The 19,914-nt window shown below is 38.6% G+C and overlaps 1 protein-coding gene across 7 annotated transcripts; it reads right to left on the bottom strand.

The window, feature by feature from the left end:
* Positions 1-649: 649 nt before the first annotated feature.
* Positions 650-19,656, bottom strand: CDC7 (cell division cycle 7). Of its 7 annotated transcripts, XR_001873272.1 has the most exons (13): positions 18,099-18,247; positions 17,855-18,003; positions 15,868-15,951; positions 14,418-14,553; positions 13,684-13,777; positions 13,433-13,575; positions 11,362-11,611; positions 10,699-10,800; positions 9,531-9,703; positions 8,243-8,325; positions 6,709-6,839; positions 5,278-5,427; positions 4,219-4,331 (listed from the first exon to the last, which is right to left on the bottom strand). XR_001873272.1 is itself a non-coding variant. In XM_017805736.1 (12 exons), the coding sequence occupies exons 2-12, from the start codon at positions 17,946-17,948 to the stop codon at positions 3,955-3,957; spliced, it is 1,686 nt and encodes a 561-aa protein (XP_017661225.1). In that variant the 5' UTR covers positions 17,949-18,003; positions 19,570-19,656; the 3' UTR covers positions 650-3,954. The 7 variants fall into 7 exon arrangements, 6 of the variants coding, with proteins under 6 accessions (XP_017661225.1, XP_017661228.1, XP_017661226.1 ...); XM_017805736.1 differs by lacking the exons at positions 6,709-6,839; positions 18,099-18,247 and adding an exon at positions 19,570-19,656 and having other exon boundaries at positions 650-4,331; XM_017805739.1 differs by lacking the exons at positions 6,709-6,839; positions 18,099-18,247 and adding an exon at positions 19,283-19,356 and having other exon boundaries at positions 650-4,331.
* Between the last annotated feature and the right edge of the window lie 258 nt (positions 19,657-19,914).

Below are 19,914 nucleotides of genomic sequence, written 5' to 3'. Positions count from 1 at the left end.
GATAAGGAAATTGCAATCTTTGAAACAAGTAAACAGACAGTAGAACAGAAGCAGGACTTGAGAGAGGAACCCCAGGACACTTGGAAATAATTGGTGTTTTTCACACAACGCACAGTAACATTCAAAGCAGCAAAACAATCATTAAAGACAAAAGCAGCAAGAGAGAGTGCAGGCATCTAATCCTCTGGTAGGATTTTTTGGGGGCGGTGATGAGAGGAAACAGGAAAGTACAAGAGAGGTTTTATCAATGGCCTGCCTGCTTCTACATATGACCTATGGCATTCATTAAATCAATCATATAAAATGTTAATTTTCCTTTAAAATGTCAATTGTTAGGCTACGTCCCTATCTCTTCCTTAAGAAGTAAAGTTAATTATGCATTATTTGTTACAAGTAGTTTGTTTATGCCATATAGAAGACATGGATTGAATAAATACCCTGGGCAAAACATTTCTTAGCACTAGTATTTTTGAATCAAAGGTTTAATTAGGGTTTGGATTAAAATCTGACTACTCTGAAAACTATGCAAGAACTTTATGCAAGAGCACAAATAACATGTAACAAAACCATTCTCTTCCCTGCCATATACCCACAGGAAGATGTAAGTCTTTCCATAAATGGAATAAACAATACTCTGGGGATACTCAGGAATGCTTATAGTGGTTAGTTTTTAACATGATACAATAAAGCATTGTATAGGGATAATATTCTTGCAGAGTCAATGGACATGAAAGTAAAAAGGGTTGAGTCAGGGAGAGGCAGATTTAACCATATAAGAGGCAAATTTAAAAACCCTTGGTTATCTGGGTTATGCTGTACCTTCCTGATGCAAAATATCCGATTTACTGGACCCTCACTTCAGCAGTACTAGAAATTTTTGGTTACCGGGGTAACAAAACTCTATATGCTGGCCTTTGTAAGCGTATGATCAAAGGGACTATCCAATTTCCACCCACTGTGTGCAGGCTGCCAATTTAAATATTTACTACCCCTTGAACTGGCCAGCAAGCAACACAGCAGCAGAGAAGGGTATGAACCATATATGTACTGTCACTGGCCTGGGACATGTTCTGTTTTCTGGAAAACATATAAGAGAAATTTGAAGTGAACATGCTGTGGCTACCTTAGTAGAATAATTTACTATGTGCTCTAAAAAAACAAACATAAAAAAACCCCAACCCAACCAAAAAGCCATTTACAACTATAGTGCAGTAGGAACATTGTTGAGTAATGTCTCAGAGAACTGTCCTTGCTAAAGTGTACACTTGAGCTGCATTGTTTCATTATAGAATAGGAATTCATTAAGCCACTAAGTATTAATTTCCTTTAAAATGCTGTTGTTCTATTATGCTCTTGTTCTAAATATGTATTTACTATCCTTTTCAACTAGGATGAAAATAACAAACTCACAAATGCCTCAATTTCCTCACCGAATCTAGCTTAGTGTTGAGAATAAGCTAGCTTCCCCTCTGCTAAATACACAGATGTATTTATATTTGCTCCCAGCACTCTGTTCTCAGGATTCTAGGTATCAGTTTCTCCTCATCTTTCCAAGTCCATGCTGATTTTTGCTGCCGTTTTTGGTTTCTGTCCAATTTGTTAATATCCTTGTCATAGCATGGTGTCCAAAACTCAACAGTAACCCAGCTGTGGCCTCACAACTCCTGTACATTTACTGTAGCAACGTAATTTCTGTGCAGATCTTTTTCTAATTGTAGCTCTCCTGGTAGGAGATTCACATTCAGTTTAGAAACATCTCAAATCATGCAACTGAACTTTAAAGGAATCTTAAGTACTTGACTTTTACCTACAAGATTATGAGATTCTCAGAACTACAGGTGAGAGAAGCAGAAAACTCAGTGGCAACTACTGCTCCAGTGTTTTAGTGTTTTCTTGCTCTTTTCCTTCATTTTTTCCTCTTTTTCTTTTTTCCTCTGGTGAGAGCCCATTGTATTTAACATTTTACTTCTGGCTTTCTTCTTTTGTAAAGTGCTAGAAAAAGTACTTCATAAGCATATGCTTGTTCAAACACACTTTTCCTTTATCCCTCCCCTGGAAAAAAAATTCTCCATGTTCTAAATAGCTATCTGGAAGAAGTAATACCAATGTGTTCTTCCAGCTCATTATGGAATACACTGAGCTTAGAACCGTTCCTTACAAATTTTATTTACCCTTAATGTTTTGGTAAAAATATCATTAGTAATGCTTTTGCCTTTTTGGCTATTAAATTTATGCAGTGGTTAATTGTTGTAGTGCCTGTTGCAAGGAGCTGCTTAAGGCTGTTAGCAGGAAAGCCTAAAGAGCTGGAGTTGCTTAGAAAGTTCACAACAGATAGTTGACATATTTTCGCTTGCTGTCAGCTAGTGCTCTCATAAGACCATAGACAGCACGAGTGAACGTAGGAGGAAACAATACATCTGCAGACACTGGCAGACAGCACTGCTTGCCAAATTTGGCCACAGTTCCTTTAGATAAATAATTTCTCAGTGACGTGCTGTGTTGAAATTATATAAACAGCAAAGATTACTAAGACCTGGGCCCCAGGGTCTTATGGGTTTCAAGATTTTCTGCAATCAATATTCTGACATCTGCAAATATTTTTCCTTAACAGCTGATGCCAGGAACGGAGCAATATTACCATCACTTTCTATGTGCTCAAGATTTTGAATATATTGAAATAGTGTCTCTTCAGCCCCAGCCCTGGTCAGGACCTTTGCACTGTTGTAACCACCAGTTCATACCACTTATGCAACAGGTACCAAAGCAGCAATCTTTTCTCAGAATGGCTTGTAACCTCCTATAGCAACAACTCCATTAGCATTTCAAGAAATGTACATGGAAAAACACTGTATTACATTTCAGTCCCCAGAATTATCAAGGGGTTTAGAAAAACGTCTGCTGAACATAATGTAGCTTACTTCACACATGGAATGTACAGGGTTATTATGGTGGATTTTCCTACTTAGGACCAGACAATAGGCTCCTAAGTCTGTGGTAAGACTTCCTTGATAATTAAGATACTTCCACTATAACAGTCATACACAGTAGAGCTATCTGAAAAGTGTCTTCTAGACTGAGGAATTCATGCAGGAAACCAGTGTGCATGATCTTCCCCAAACAGAAGCATAGCAGAAAACCTTACCTGGCTAATTTTTGTACAGCATCTCTGGACAAGCTTCTGAAGTTATAAAACCAAATCATTTATTGAACAGATATTTTTTTAAAAATCAGTTTCCATAACAGAAATCAAACCTATGCCCGTCACACGAGACATTCTGAAGGCAGCACCTACTGAATACTGACAGTTACCCGTGGCACTAAGGAATACGGGCTATGCAAAATGAGTACTATGCATTTATTATTACTGCCTAAGTAGGAAAGGCCAGACACAAAAAAAATGTAGTTTTAAAAGTTATGCTTTTCTTTTGATGATATAACCTCCAGCACCTGGCCTCTCCTCTAGCAACACTTCCAAAGTAATACACACTTTGTTCCATTTTCAGTCCCCCATGTACTAAACAGGAACAAAGCAGAAATATGCAAGTATGGAAAAAAGTCTCTCAAGCACTTTCTTATTTCAGTCATACCTTAAGGCAAATTTGTAAATTTTAAGGGAATATCTTGAGAATTAAGCATAGAGCTTATGAAACCCTTTTTCTTTGTTGTTTTTGATCAAAGGTAACTTTTTCAGAGAACAGGTACACACAGCAATAACCCCTCATAAGTGTCTTAGGATAAGACCATGTTAGTGATGTTTATGTAACTTTTACATCTGCACATATTTCTTAAACTGACATTTGCAGTCTAACTGTACAAGACAAAATTTCAGTAGTTCAGAGCACAGTGTGATGTTATTTCAGTGAGTGTAAATGTTGAGGGCAACAAGGTAAAACTGCCTCAGTATCTCATTTCCACATAAAACACATGAAAGGAATAACAGAATACGGGATCTTCTCAGAGTCTTATGTCTTTAAAAAAAGGATGCAACAAAGCCTCCTTTGCAGTTACTCTTGTTGCAGGGTTTAAGTCTAGTAGCTTATCAAGTAAGTCATATGCTTCATCAGGAACCTGATCCCATCCTTTCATGTCAGTTGCCTTAATTTCCAAAGCACCATCATCTTCCTGAAAGCTTTTTTGTTGTTGAATTTGTTTCCCAAGTGCCTCAGGAGCACACGGTTTGTCTGCTGCAAATGGCAAAGCTGAGTCGTTTTCAGACCCCTTGGGCACTTCTCCCTGAGATCTCCTACAGCCACTGTTTGTTCCTCTCAGCTTTTCACAGAGGGTTCGCAGGTTTTGAGTTGGGACAACCTGGGTACACACAACTGATTTACCTGGAGGAAAAAATTGTACAGGTAAGCCACGTTTTATTATACTTTCTATGCAGCTGTAACTTTCAAGTTTGTTTCAGAGAAATTTCATGTCTCGAAGTGTAACCAGAATGAAAGAAAAACACCTCAAACCTATCAAAGAACCAAAACCAACACACATCCCCCTCCCCCGCCCCCCCGTCTCCATACCAGCCATGCTGTTACAGCAACAGTCCCAGCAACTCAGAAGGGTCACAGCCTCAGTTCTGCTCAGAACAAAGCAGTTTGGCTTATGTGAAGTTACGTAGTGACAGGTTGTCAGCCACCCTGTACACCTGATTTTTACACCTTTGTCTGGAGAATGAACACTGATGCTGTTAGTTACACATACAGGTAGCAAGTGCTGCAGCATTTGGCCTGCAAGCAATTAGGGGAATGGTTATTTCGGTTTGTTGTGTGTTCTGCGGAGGTGATTTTCTGTTTTTTAAAAAGGTCAGCTGTTGGGTTTTGGTTTTTTGTTGTTACTAGTTCTTCTTGGGGCGTTGGGGGAAAGCAAGGTTTACATCATCTAAATATTAAGTCATATTGACTTAAGCCTCCAGGACAAATTTTGCAGGAATAGAAACACTGTCTCAAGAATTCTAACCAAATGCCAGTAGAAAACATTTAGTTGGCATATTTCACCTCAAGTAGCCCTGACTTAGTGAAAGGCAGTAGACAGGTTGGAAAAACTGTGGCATGAAGCACCCCATATAAACATTGTAAAAGGTAGAAAGTACAAAAACATCTTAGAAGTCTCTAAATATAGACTAGTACTTCTAGTTTTTACATGCAAAAAGTGTCATTTACTTCCAAAATGACTCTAAAACCTAAAAATATATTTATATACACAAACAAAAAAAAATCAGATTGCAAGTCACAGCATTAAATAACATTTTTCCCCTTTTCCCCATAATTAGGGTTTGCATACCAAAAGTTCTAGCAGCCTGAATGGTTTCTCTGGATCCACGGACTGTCATGATTTGTGCCAAAGCAGTTAAATCATCACTTGCTTTAAAAAATGGATACCGTCCACTGAGCAGAGAAAGGAATATGATTCCTGCAGACCACATGTCAATTGCTGCAAAGAAAAGCAAATTTAGTAATAACTAAACTCACAAGTTCATCACAAACAAAATCACAACCTTCTTTTAAAAGAAATTATGATCTGAGAAGTTCCTATCAGCACAAAGTATGTTCTGACTTTAGTCACATAGATAATTACTTTAGCAAAGAGTGGAAATTACTATAATTAGAATGAAGAACAATTTCCTACTTTCATGCAGAGAGTGTGTTTTTCTTGATAAACTTAAAATGTACCAAAACAATATATAAAGTTGTTTTACCCAGGGAGACGAGATGGGTCAAATGAAATGCCTAGTTTTGATACTTCTTGAACTTCATACAAAGAAAATCTTATATAAAGGTCATAAATAAAAAACAATTCACAAATTAATGTGAATCTGAATTTTTGGGGGAATGAGGCTGTAGGCAGCACTAAGAAATTTATCTTACTATGAACTTTGTTGCTCTCTAATATGAAATCATTTGACAATATAGGCAGTTTAAATCTAATAGGTAAAACTTATTCATCACTTTCACTCTGTTATGAAGAGTACAGAGAGTACTCTGGGGATAGATGCCAAAGCCTGATGGAAACTTTAGTTACAAGAATACCTGTCTGCCATAATTTCTTTGGCTCACTAAGGTGCACATTTTGAGAGATGGTGAGGTTTAGTGAAGGAGTTTGAAGGATTCTCAAACTTTGAAGAGAAAAATTAACAGTTGGGAAATAAAGACATAGTCATCCTGCTCCTCTTCAAAAAAATAAGTAGCAAAATAGGCAGTAATTAATTTGGATGTTTTAATTAGAAATACTCAGCACAGGACTTTGATTTTTTAAAAAAGTGTTAGGTTGACTTAGTTGCAAAGCCAGATTTTACGTCTTTTATTAAAAAATAAAAATCCAAGTTAATCATTTGGCACAATTCATAGCAGAAAAGTTACCTTCTGCATAGTTCCTGTAAAAAAGTTTTAATATTACTGTATCACTGCTGAAAAGATGATCTGTTTGAGGGTTTGTGCATCACCCTGAGGATGTGTTTGAGTAAGCTGGAGCAATCAAGGTCAAGACCTTTGAAAAGGTTTAATTATGTAACTCTTGCTGAAATTAATAGGCATTATACATCTGAATGGCTAGTAAATCCTGGCCCTACAATTCTGGTAGACCTGTGATCATTGACAGACTCCAAGATCCTGTAGAATGACATCAAAATCATGGTTCTCTCCTATGCTTTTGTCTAGTGTTATCTAACTAGTGAGGAAAGGGGAGCAGGACAAACCAAGTGAAAGGGTAATGGACCTGTGTAGCATCAGCTTGAGAGTTTAGGTTGTATTCCCTGCACTGTGAACCTGGGTCCGATGCGCGGTGGTAGCTCTGGATAGAGTCAGCTGGATCCACCTGGTAAGTTGGTCTCAGCACAGAGACCAAAACTAGACATAAGGTTGGCAGGAATACAAGGAGGTGACTCCAGCAGTCCCAGATGGAAGCGGACAAGAATATTTGTTAGTTCAAATAAAACATAATATCATAAATATTAGTATTGGTCTACCCAGTTCTAATTAAGGCCTTTGTTGACATACTACAGGAGCTCAGCACCACTCAGACCTTTCAGGGATGTCAGTGGCACATGCAAGAGTTTCCAGATTTACCCCTATTTTCTGTAATCCTGCTCTCCATTACCCTGGAGAACAGAAAACCACCTGAAAGCATGTTTAACACCAGCATGTGTCCAAGATTTCCCAAGTATGTCTTCTTTCTGCCTAAATTCTGTCTAGACAGATTCAGGGATTGTCTAAACTTGTCCTAGATTTCTGGATGGCTTGCAGCCTATAAAGCTGGCTGTTACAGCACAGGCACAAGAACTCCAAACAAGCTGCCATATCTCTGAAATCCCAGTCATACCCACAGTACAGACATTGGTTCAAATAACAGCAAACTATCTAGGCATAAACTGATCAAATGTATTGTTAAGTCTATTTTGAGTGTGTATACACACTTTAACTACTGAAAATTGTCAACTTTCTCAAAAAGTACTCAGAAAAAAAGTGGCTAAAACCTGTTATTTTAAATCCAGCTTTTGAGGACATTTGAATTTTTCATGAGTCAAAACTCCTAGTCAGACACCAAATGTGTAATGGGTAACTTTGCTTGTATTGGCTCTCCACCCTTAGGTAGGCACAACCTCTTCCATGTTGCTTGCAACACCTAATGCATTAACCATCCCTCTGCTGTGTCCTGATATTTACCCAAACTACTGAATCTTGTTAACTAGACTTTAACACTGAGAAATTAAAATTTTAGTAAGATTATGCTATTTTTACAGACTAGCTATTTAAAGCACTAGTGAAAAGAAAAAATTCTGATAAAAATCAATAAATGATGCTTTCTAGAACCCATTTGCAATTCTACCATTAATTATGCCTGCTATGACAGTAAAGTATGTGACAATCTGTCTAGAAAAGTCTACAGTATGTCCTTTCCCCAAGATTTATTCAAGATCTTTCTTGAATAAATAAGCCAAAAAACTTGATAAAAATTATGGCTTTTTATTTAAAATATATTATATTCCACTCCTGCGTGTGGCCCTAACCCTCAAATGAATAAAGATATATTCGAGTTTCAAACACAAGAAAAATATTCATGACTTGTTCTTCCTCCTAATAATAAACTTTTAATTAAAATCAGGAAATGCTTGATAAGGGTTAGAAGGGATGAAAAAATTAATTTCACACGTTAAAAAAATCCTCCAATAAAAAAAAGACAACAAAATATGCATAAATTAGAAGGATCAAAAGGTGAGAAAAGGCATTTGTTTTGGTCTGTTGTGCAGTACCTGTGGTCTGAGTGGGGCACTTTGTTAACACTTCTGGTGCTCTGAATCCAGGTGTTCCTGCCCTGGGAGCAACTTGTTGAGGCCTTGTAATAAGAAGTAAACATATTCAGAATACAAATGTTGATAAATCAGTTCTAATAACGCTTAATATTATTTTTAGAATATATTTATGTAAGATGTGTAAACAGCCTAACCCTACTTTATTCAAGTTTTATAGAACTTTGAAGCATCTTATCTAGCATGACATTATGTTGCATAAGGCTATAGCCTTATTATATTATCTATTATATTTTTATTGTATTATCTAGCATAAGATAGTACCAGAGAAATACTTACTGCATACTTAATTCACAATGACCTTTTCCAGTTTCATCCAAGAGCAGCATAATTTTTGTTAAAGTCTAGTTTTCATAGGACACTTTGAAGTTGAAACTAATTCACCAAAGGCAAAAAATGGAAGAGATTCTTGAATGTATATGCTCTGGCTTTGTATTAGTCCAGAGCAAAATAAGGTTAGCTCTTTCTGAGTGTTGACAAGATATTACTTGTCATTAACTAAAAGCTGCAAAATTATCATTATTTAAAAAATAATGTGGGGATAAAAGGCAATAGTATATCATAATCAAAACTAACTGCAGAGGGACGGAGTTGAACTGAGCTACTAAGATTCTCTAACAGGAGAATCTGGCACAGGTTGCCCAGAAAAGCTGTGGATGCCCCTGCCTAGAAGTGTTCAAGGCCAGACTGGACGGGGCTTTGAGCAGCCTGGTCTAGTGAAAAGTGTCCCTGCCCATGGCAAGGGCTTGGAACTGCATGATCTTTAAAGTCCCTTCCAACTCAAACCATTCTGTGATTCTATTAGTTTTTTAAATTAATATAAAACAGTCATGTTTGCTTTTTATTCTACATTTCACCATTTCCGGAATCCCAACTGTTGGCATGATTTAGGCCTATAAGATAACAACTAATGACAGATTGATGTATTGTCTTTTCTAAGTGTTGTAATTAACTCAAGCGATTTTCTACAACACATGTAGGTGAATAATTAAATACAACAAAAAATCATTAACAGAGGATCTTAGTTGCTGCAGATAGCAGTGAACCAATTATCCCACAAATTCCATGAACTACTCTTGTTTAAAAAGAGTACTCAGTTTTAAGAGTTTAAGAGATCAAATCCTATCTTTCACCTACTAAATGAACTGTCTAGTAAATCTAAGTTTCTGACTTTGTTTGACAACAGAGTGGACAATTTTACAAATTTTACAACATTATCAAAGCAAATTACCTTGAAAGGCAAACACTGCAAACTCTGTCCGTTGCATAACAGTCACAGGGCAGGTTTAAGGGACCAGCAGCTTTCCTGGCTGCCCCATTGCTCACAGTTTTGGTAAAAATAATCTTCTTCTTTGTTACTAACTTCCTAGATGAAACATCTATCACCCTTGCTTGTTTTATGAGCTGCAATGTAGATATTTTAGAGAAAGTGACATATTTAAAATATTAAGACTGAACCAATGCTCGTGAGCAAGAAGGTGCAATTTTAGGACAGAAGACATCAAATCTTTTTTAACAGTATCACAACATCTATAAAACAGACACTGGAGCTTTCTAAATATTCTGATTTCCTCCCCTTCCCCTTCAGAAGATATTTTTCAGTGTTTACTAAAACCCTATATATATATATATATATTTTAGATATTCTGAAGCTGCAAGCCAAGTATTTTTCAAGTTAGTATAATGTTTCAAGAATTTTTTTGGCTCAATATGAGAATAAGAAGTAAAGAATATGAAAAGCCACAGCAACACTCAGGCACTAACCCTAATTCTACAATAAAATACTCACTGTTGACAAAACCCTCTAATTTAGTTGGGTTTCCCCCTTGTCATATTAGACAAATGACAAAAAAATAGTTACAAGTTTAGTTACAAGTTTTATCCTCAGCTTCATATGCAAAAGAAAAAAAAAGTTGCACAAGATAAGTAGAGGGAGGTTGAGTACTGGAACAGGCTCCCCAGGGAAGTGGTCATGGCATCAAGCCTGTCTGAGTTCAAGAAGTGTTTGGACAATGCTCTCAAGACACGTGGTGTGTTTCTCAGGGTGTCCCGTGCAGGACAAGGAGTTGGACTCAATGATCCTGATAGGTCCTTTCCAACTCAGTATATTCTATGATTCTGTGATCAGTTACACAGATACAGGTACAGGAAAAAAAATTAATTTAGCATCCAAACAAGATCAGCTAGGGAGACAGCTACATAACTAGTTGTTCAAGAGTTTCAAAAGGGACCGAAACAGAAATGAAAAAATCCTTAAGCCTTTGAGCAAAGGCACACTTAATAATCTGCTCAAAAACTTTTCGTTCCGCATTATCCTGGAGAGGTGTCCAGTCTTAAAGAACCACCAGTTCTATAATTTTCCAGATATGTAACAGATTGATCCTACTGATGAGTCATACTTTTACTTTTGTACTTGAGTTCTCCTGGTATGTGGAACTGTAGACATTGAAATTCCTCTCTCCAAAGACAGAGCGCTGGACAGAATGGTGCACAGAGTCCTCCTGCAATAATACAACAAAAAGGACAATAAGGATCCGATCTAACACACAGTCAGCTGGATACTGACAGTTCAAAAAAAAAAGTGTGAAGTGACATAAAACATGAACAGCTGCATGTAAGTCATTTTCAGGCATCAGTTTACTGTGGATGAAGAAAACGTGGTCTAGACAGAACAGCAAACATGCTTACAAAACGAATCACACCTCAGAAGTGCCCCAAGACAATCTGAGTGTAGTCTGTACTGCATTTGTTATGCAATAACTAAATACAGGTGAATAATTATTGGCTTGGGGAGGAGTTTCACTGTACATCTCTCTTAAAAAAGGATTTAAGGCTGTCTAAATAGTAATCTGTGCTAGGGTTTCATACAGCCTTTGGCATTGTATTATATTAAACAGATAATGATGAAGCCAATACAGTTACATAGGAGTAGCCTCTGTGCATCCCTCTGGGGCCCTGCAAGATGTGCACACATGGCTTCTGTGCAAGTATTGCATCTCCCCCTGTTGGATGAAGGAACACATTAAACATATACAACAATATTAATGAAAGAGACTGAGAACCTTTCCTCCTCTTCCTTGTTTAATCTGTGCTTTTGAAAGTGAGGTGGACTTTCTATCAACTGCTTTTGAGGCTGACTGTTGAGCTATCTGTTTAGGTGCTGTGTCACTGACAGAAACCCCATTTCCCAAGGCTACAATGGGATTATTTTGCGAGCAACTTTCCTGCTGGTCTTCAGAGTGGGCAGTTTTCAGAAGTTCAATTTTCGTATCAGGGGTTCCTTGTGCCAAGCCAAAATCTACCAAGGCATATCTGAAAGACACAAATTTAGAATCAGGAGTCATAAAGTATCTATCCATCATTTCAATTTACTATTCATTATTTGCTTACTTATCTTTCTTTCACATTTTGTTCAATATGTTGCTTACCTGTACTACTGCCAGCATCACAGTCCTGTTTTCTTCCTTCGCCTCCTATGTTCCGTCTTAACATATCCCCTCAATGTTTTTTACCCTATACCACTTTACTTCATTGTTTCTTGTCCCAAAATCTTCTCAAGTGCATACTGTCTTCAATGGTGTTAATAAAATATTCCCAGCAACTGATTTCTGGGGTTTTAATCCTACAGCTACAAACCTTCAACCAACAGTCAAGTACAAGTAACTTCACTCTTGCAGGATTCCCACAGGCAGAGGACAAATGTAGAAGTGAAGACAGACAAGACTAACAATGCCAAAATTTTTGACAGACTTCTGGCAAATACTACTGAAATTTGAGTCTTCAAACAGGTAAGACTACATTAGTTCACACTTCAGATCTGTCTTTAAAAGAATTATTTTTTGCTTCAACCAGCACAGACACAATCCACCAGTCCCTGGGACTCAAACTTAATTCCATGGCCTCCACACACAAAGCAGAGATTAAGGCTCAAACAAATACTGGAATGTGACAAATGCTGTCACAAAGTGACAGTACAAATTCATTTTGACAGATTTAAAAGAAAAAAAAGAAAACAGTATTTCTCAAACTTTTAAGCTTCAGGTTTGGCAAAATGCAATCAAATCTTCCCTACAAAGTGTCACTACTCAGAATCATAGAAACATTTAGGCTGGAAAAGACCTCTAAAAATTGAGTCTAACTGCCAAGTCCCACAAAGCCATGTCCCTAAGCACTACATCTACAGGTCTTTTAAATCCCTCCAGGGATAGCGACTCAACCACTTCCCTGGGCAGCCCATTCCAACGTTTGATAAACCTTTTGATGAAGAAATCTCTCCTAACATCCTAACCTTCCCTGGTGAAACTTGAGGCCATTTCCTGTTGTCTTATCCCTTGTTACTTGGGAAGAGACTGGTGTGCACCCTGATAGAACCTCCTTTCAGGCAGTTGTAGAGAGCGATAAGGTCTCCCCTGAGCCTCATTTTCTCCAGGCCAAACACCTCCAGGTCCCTCAGCTGCTCCTCATCAGACTTGTGCTCAAGACCCTTCACCAGCTTTGCTTTGGAGACGCTCCAGCACATCAGTGTCCCAACTGTACAAAGCACGGTACTCACAAATACAGCTCTAGGACTGCTGGCACTGATGCATTCTGTCCATTTCAGCTCTTCACAAAAAGGCAGAACCTCAGTTTTTACAGTCTTTAAATATTGTAACTTGCAGGCAAAAAAGCCAACCCTACTAGTTATGAACATTAATTCAGTGTAAGGTGAAAATAGCCCAAATCCAGCTATCTTACCTGTATCAGTTTTACTCTATCCACTGTTAAAAATGTACAAGTATCATTCTTTGCACCACAAACTTACAATTAGCTTTCTCTTTAAAAAAAATACTGACATAACTCTTCTTGTTCTTATTTGTAAATGTAATACTTTCACTCAGTAGTAAAATCTTCATTTTTTCAGGTACTTGTCACTCTGTGAAGCAGATATTATCTTAAGTTAAAAAAAAATCCTTCCCTCCTTAAATCCCTAAACACTGAAAGAAAAGTATTACAAATTAAAAAAACCCACCTTTTTTAGCTTTATTACTTAAGCACGTGTTATGCAGCTGGAAGGAAAGACGCCTAAAAGCCTAATAGACTCTGTTCTGCCAAGGCACACATCCCCAGATGAGATCACAGTATGGTCAGACTTACTTTTTTAGCTGCCTGTTGTAGAGGAAGTTACTGGGCTTGACATCACGGTGAACAATACCAAAGTGATGAATGCGCCTCAACGCTTTGAACAGATTAAACATGTATTCCCTCACTTCTTCGAAGGAAAGAGAATTCAGAATGTCCTGAAAGATTATTTGGATACTGTAATTCATAGAATCATAGAATAATTACAGAATAATTATGCAACTGCTCTTAATCAAATGTTTTACTACACATTAAAACAGACTCACCAAGAAGGATTCATGTTCCAGGTATGGCATAACAATAACCACATGATCATTTTTCCTAAAGCAATATTTAACTCCCATAACATTATCTTGTCCCCTAGAAGAAAAGTAATGTTACTGAATAAAGACCAGAAGATGAACATTTATTTTCCTTTATTTCTTAAAAAATTCAGTCAGGCTTTCTTTTATAATCCTAACTTATATTTTGACAGCAGTCTTATTAGCAATCAGTAGTTGTGCTGTTGCTGCTCATTGCTATGTTCCATTTGAGTTCTGCAATTTGCAATGAGGGCACCACAGATTATTTGTGGGGCCGTGGTTTGTAGTTACTGCTGTAATTAAGTATAGGACCTAACCTTCATGATCCAACTACTTTAAGAAGGTGTTATTCAGCGCACTCTGGCAACAAGTATTCGTTCCTAAAACCACATTTTCTAATGAAGAGATTCTTTTTTTCAAAGCATTTCAGAATTGGAATTTTTGTTATCACAGAGAAACATCATGGAATTTCTCAGATGGAAAACAGAGCACCCTCTGCAAACTGAGATTAGCAGAAAAGGGCATCCGTTACAGGTAAGACACTCCATTTGTTATTTGCTCTCGATAAAAAGAATTTTCATGTCTGTGGTTAAAAAAAAAGCAAGAGAAGTGCCAAAATTTAAAATAAATAAATACAGAGCAGTGAGACAATGTTCAGCAGTTTAGTCATGACAATCATAATTTTTTTGTTTATGTACCCTGCTACTGTGAGGCACTGAAGTTCAGCAGCAATTCGCAGAGGGTGGCTGGTTGGAATCAAGTGTTTCAGAGCCATTTTTTCCTCTAATCCAGTTTGTAGTTGTGCTGTAGCCAAGTAAACAGAACTAAAAGTACCTGTAAACAAAGAAGAAAAACACTGTCTTTAACATTTTTAATTAGGTCAATGCAGCTTTTTACAGAAGTGATGTAACTGTTCACAATCCTGCAGTGTACTTGATACTACATCAAAAGCAGATTCTAAAAGAGAAAAATCCAGTTCCTTTTTTCTACTACTGAATTCCGTGATCTTGTATACAAGTTTTTTATGTCAGTAAAAATGCAAATATAACACTGTCTAACTTGCCTGGGACACAGAGCTCTTTGAATGTAAATTTCCTATCTTTGATTTGCTTTCTTGTTCAGGTAGCTTACTTTCATCTGACATCCAACTCCTCTCTCTACAATGTAAGAGGACTATATAATGCTAATGTGGAAGGCACTGCCTTTGCTATTCAAAGCACTTCTGAAATTGCTACATTTTTTCTTAATTCTGTACCTTATCTATAAAGTAAGGCTTCTCACATGATGTGTGACTCCTATTGTTTGTTTTCCCAGAGCATTAGCACAAAGAATGTGACAGATTCATCTGAGAAAGGGATTTTTCAGGCTTCACAATAAACTTACCCATCCATTTAATTTTAAGGATATCCTAATATACCTCTTAGGAGGTTAATTCAGAACTGAGACATCTGAATACACAAGTTGAAGTGTTCTTCCATATGAATAAAGAATACAAATTACTTTTAATTACATTTTAAGTATTGTGTCTGCATCATGCTAGTTCAAGAGTCTGAGTAAACACATACATAAAAAGGCCAGCAAAAACTCTGAAATACTTTTTGCACTCATTAAAAAAAAATAAAAATCTAGAGACCCATGCCTTCAATATAATTGATTACAGCAACAAGAGTTACCAAGCTGACTTAAGACATTATTTTTGGTAGTGAGAACTGCTAAAATGAAAGTGACTCCAGAGTGGAATACTAAGTTGAAGCTTGTTTTCTCATAATGCTGCCAAACTGCAAGTGGTATTTTTGAAAAGCATTGTTTGCTCCCAAGAGTAAAATAAATAGACTTCTCACGTAAAGGAGAAAAAGAACAGAATGTTAAGACTTATTTACTTGAATCTACCTCAAAAATTTTTAATTGTCAGAATTGCAGTGTTGTTTTAGAAGGCTTTAATATACCAGATTTTCAAGAAAATAGCTTGAAAATGTTCCTAATTAACACACCTATGCGCTCAGCTATTAGAATTCCTACAGAGACCAAGTAGTAAGTCAAACAGGAATTTGGATTAAACTGCATATATTGGGATCTTAGATTTATACTTTTTAAATTAGAAATGCCAAAAGAAATCTAAGTCTAAGCAAGCTAAAATGAAACATTTACCTTCTCCAATTTTTTCCTTAATTTTGAACACATTTACAAGCTGTGGCACCGCTTCATAAAGTTTTTCAATATCTTTTTTTATTCCTGTGGTGGAAAGAACAGAGAAAATAAGTTAGGAACTTTATTACTTGATTCAATATCTGATGTATATTTGAGATCACAAATTACACTTCAGTTCACAGGACTATGAATTCACATATACAGAGGAAAAAACAGCACAAAGGTATCTTATCCCTGCTGACGTTACCATCTGCATACTTGATATTGTTATTCATCCCACTCCCTTATAAGCTGCAGCATTTAAAAAATTATTTTTTACTCATCTGATACCTAGGAGATCCTGAGAGGGCAAAAGCCTTCTGATTAGTACAACATCTACAGCTCATTGCCAAATGTTTACATGAGATTTGCAATATCAATTTCACACAGGACAAAACCGTAATAGTTGTTTCTGTAAGCACAGGTGCATATCCATCAGATGCATATCAAAAATGCAGAAGAGGAATTATTTTTTTATATACTTTTAAGATCAATAATGCAATCTTTCACACTTTCTTAAAATAGTAAACATCAAAACCCATGTTTGGTCTGCATTTAAGTTGCTGCACTTTGTGCTGCAATCACTAGATGGCACGACAAGGATGCTATACTGTATTATTTTAAAAAAATCACGTAGTCTTCCATTCAGTTTACAAATTCTTGTATTTTAAGTGTTTTCTATACCCTGCATAAGAATTCACTTCTTTTGAAGCTATCAAGTATGTAGAGGCTGTGACTAATTTCTCTGAAGCGGGGTAAGGAATATTTTATTATATAGAACTAAGCACAAACTGGCATTTGAAAAGTCAATCAAATAGAAAAATAAGTGTACATTTTTCATTCTAAAAATAAATAATGAATTAATGACAGTTTTTGGGTTGTTCTGTGCCATTAGTCTAACAGCCCTAAGGTATATACTAAGAATCATGGAAAGCTCCCTCAACAACTTCTGTAGAATCTGCCAAATACTCTGTTTTGTCTGACATTGAATTCAGATTCCACCCTGAACAGAATTCAGTGCTGTCAGAGCACTTCCAGTGAGGTGACAGGCTGCAGTGCCTACCCAAGGCACTGGAAGCGTTTAGGAAGTCAACAGAGCGGCCTGTGTGAAAGATCCTGAGAAGTGCTAGAAAAAGTCAGTGACTGTCCTTGTTGATAGACAGCAGTACAAACATCACCTAGTCTCTTCTCAGGGCCCAAATACCCAGTTGGGTATAGAGAACATACAGTCATTGTACCATCAGTGTATAATAATAGTAACATCCAACATTTTCTGTGAGCAGATTTTAAAGTAATTTCTGTATTTGCCAAGCAAGACAAACACTATTCAGCATCACTCGATGTAATTCTGAACATGGATGTGCAGGAGACTGACAGGCTATCTATTTTAGAAAAATCAGTACCGTTATATATATAAGCTGGCTGATCATCTGAGATTACTGAGCAAGCATTGTACATAAAGTCCAGACTCAAGTAAATACACAAAGAGACCAAAAAATGAACAGCAAAACCACTATCAGAACACATGTTCTTAGTTCAGCTTCTACAAAGAAGAAGGAGTGTTTTTATGCACATAATCACATCTAAAGATATTGAAGGATAAGGCCGGCAATTATAGGTTAAAAGGCAAAGTATTGGGTTTGTGCACTTGTTTGGTCAGAGTTTTATTCTCCAGGGCTAGCTTTTTTGAATTCTAGTATCCTCTTATAATAACATATTCTATAATAAATAAATAGTAAGTTTAGCAAATTGTGACAAATTGTAACACACAAAAAGCAGGAATAAACTTAAAATCAAAAGCCACCTCAAATGTTTTCATTTCATTAATTCTTTATACACCAGGACCATATACAGACAGGCTTATAATCTATATTGAAACTTCCTGAAGTGATGAAGCAGCATGCCAGCAACAAAACATAATGTTAACAATTCCTATTTCAGCGCATACCTGAAAGCTTGCTGTTCTGCTCAAGCTTCCTGTGGAAGTCTTCAGCCTGATGAGGGTGCTGTTCATCACGGTGAGACTTCAACATCGTCTCCATCACAAAACAAATCTCAAGTAAAAAATCCAAGACTTCGAGGGCCACTTCTGGACACCTGGGGGAGCAAGCATATCTGGTAAGACACTTCCTGGCCTGGCACTCAGTCCTTAAGATGAGATTTAGGGAGTCTGAGGAGTTCCTCTGTGTTACCTAAAACAACAAAGTGTCATCCATCATCCCAGAGAAATACCAAACCAGTAAACCCACTCTATCTCTAGTAAAAGGGAAGAGGGGTGAAGGGAAGAAAGACTGCAAGATAAGCTTAGATAATGATTTTCTTTCATCTTTCACATTTCCTCATTCATATTAAAGCATTGTCTTTCCCCTGAAGTTTGCTTTGAAAGGCAAGGAACTGATGCACACAGAAGTAGCTGCATTGCACACTGCAACAGCTGTAGAAAGACAGAAAACCTGAAAGAAATTATAAGAGAAAAAAATATCTTCTCAATACAAGAGATTTCTCTCCCTCCTAGATAATCTCAACAAAAGGCATAATTATTTGTTGTCCTCCCACCATAACAAGAAAAAATAACATAGGCTTATTTTGAAGTGCTTCTTCCCAAATATTGGGAATACTACATAAAACTGCAAATTAGTAAATTTACAGTTAATACCGTACAATCAAAAAACCCCCAATAATTCTATTTCATGAGTGAAAGAGTGGCAGGAAGCCCCAGGGCAGAATAATGGGTGATAAGTGAGCCTGGAAGCACCACCTCTGACAGTTCCCCACAGTAGTTGCATTCAAAAATCTTCCTTGCTTGTTACTTTGTCAAACCTTCAAAGTTCTGGATGAACTTTTCTACAGAGGGGAAACATATTCTGGAAAACTTCCAGTGAAAGGATTCATCTCTTTCAGCTATGAGCTGGAAATACATTTTGTCCCCAAAGAATTCGAGCTACCTTTAGTCTGTCATCCACGTGTAACAGAACAGGGACAAGCAACAGCCTCCTTTTTTGACAGAGCTTTGCTGGAGAGTGGGACTTGGAAACTACTGGAATGAGATTAGAGAGGTTTCTAGTCTCTTAGAGACAGACACTCCTTCTGCCAGTGTTGAGCAGGCGGATGAGCCTGTTCCAAACCTGTAACAGCAGGGCCTCACCGGCAGCACAAAGAGTGCAAGTTAATACGGATACTGATACAGTAAATCCGTCTGTTCCAAGACAGGCAACAGCCGTCCCGCCTCCAGCACTTCATTTCTCACCGGTGCTGTCACCGCGGCCAGACCAAGGGAGCACCCGGGGCTCGTCACCGGCTCTGCGGGACAGCCCCTGACGGCGAGGCCGCGGCCCGAGCGCCCGTCCCAGGGTTCGCCACCGGCCGCGGGACTCACGGGCGGGCGCAGCGGGGAGAACACGGGACGGGCCCTTCAGCTGCGGCCGCGGGGTCGCCGCTCAGCACCGCAGGGGAACGGCCTCCGCGGGGACCGGCCGGCAGCGGAGGGGTGGGGACGCGCGGAGCGGGTCCCCCACAGGCGGAGAGGCCGCGTCCCCGCGGAGGGGCCGCGCCAGCCCCGGGGCCGCCATGGACGGGGCCGCGGGTTGGGGGGGGGGGGGGGGCGGGGGGGGCGGGCGGGGGTCGCGCGGGGCGGGAGGGGCTCGCGGGGTGGCTGACACTCACGCGGACACTGGCGCGCGCCGCCCCAGAGTTTTGCTGCTGCCGCCCTTTCGCCGCGCGCGCGCCGCCGCCAATCCCGGCCCTCGGCGGAAGCCGCGGCCCCGGCCAATGGCGGCGCCGCGCGGGGAAGGACGTGCTACGATTGGCCGGGCGCCGGGGAAGGGCCCGCCCACAGCGGCGCAGCGAGTTCGAAGCGGGGGCGGGCGCGAGTCACCGGTGCCGCCCCCCGGGCCCGGCGCCGTCGGGGCGGGGTGTTGTACTGGTGTTAGTGCCCCTTGCAACAGTCTTTGGCCCTTAGATTTTCTTTTTTGCTTGTGGTTATTGCGAAATAATTACTGTCCCCAATAA

Source organism: Lepidothrix coronata, unplaced genomic scaffold (genome assembly GCF_001604755.1).
Source record: "Lepidothrix coronata isolate B3197 unplaced genomic scaffold, Lepidothrix_coronata-1.0 Scaffold12, whole genome shotgun sequence".
In the NCBI taxonomy this organism is placed as follows: Eukaryota; Metazoa; Chordata; class Aves; order Passeriformes; family Pipridae; genus Lepidothrix; species Lepidothrix coronata.
The sequence above is the reverse complement of the archived record's forward strand: the minus strand, read 5'-3'. Positions and strand labels throughout refer to the sequence as shown.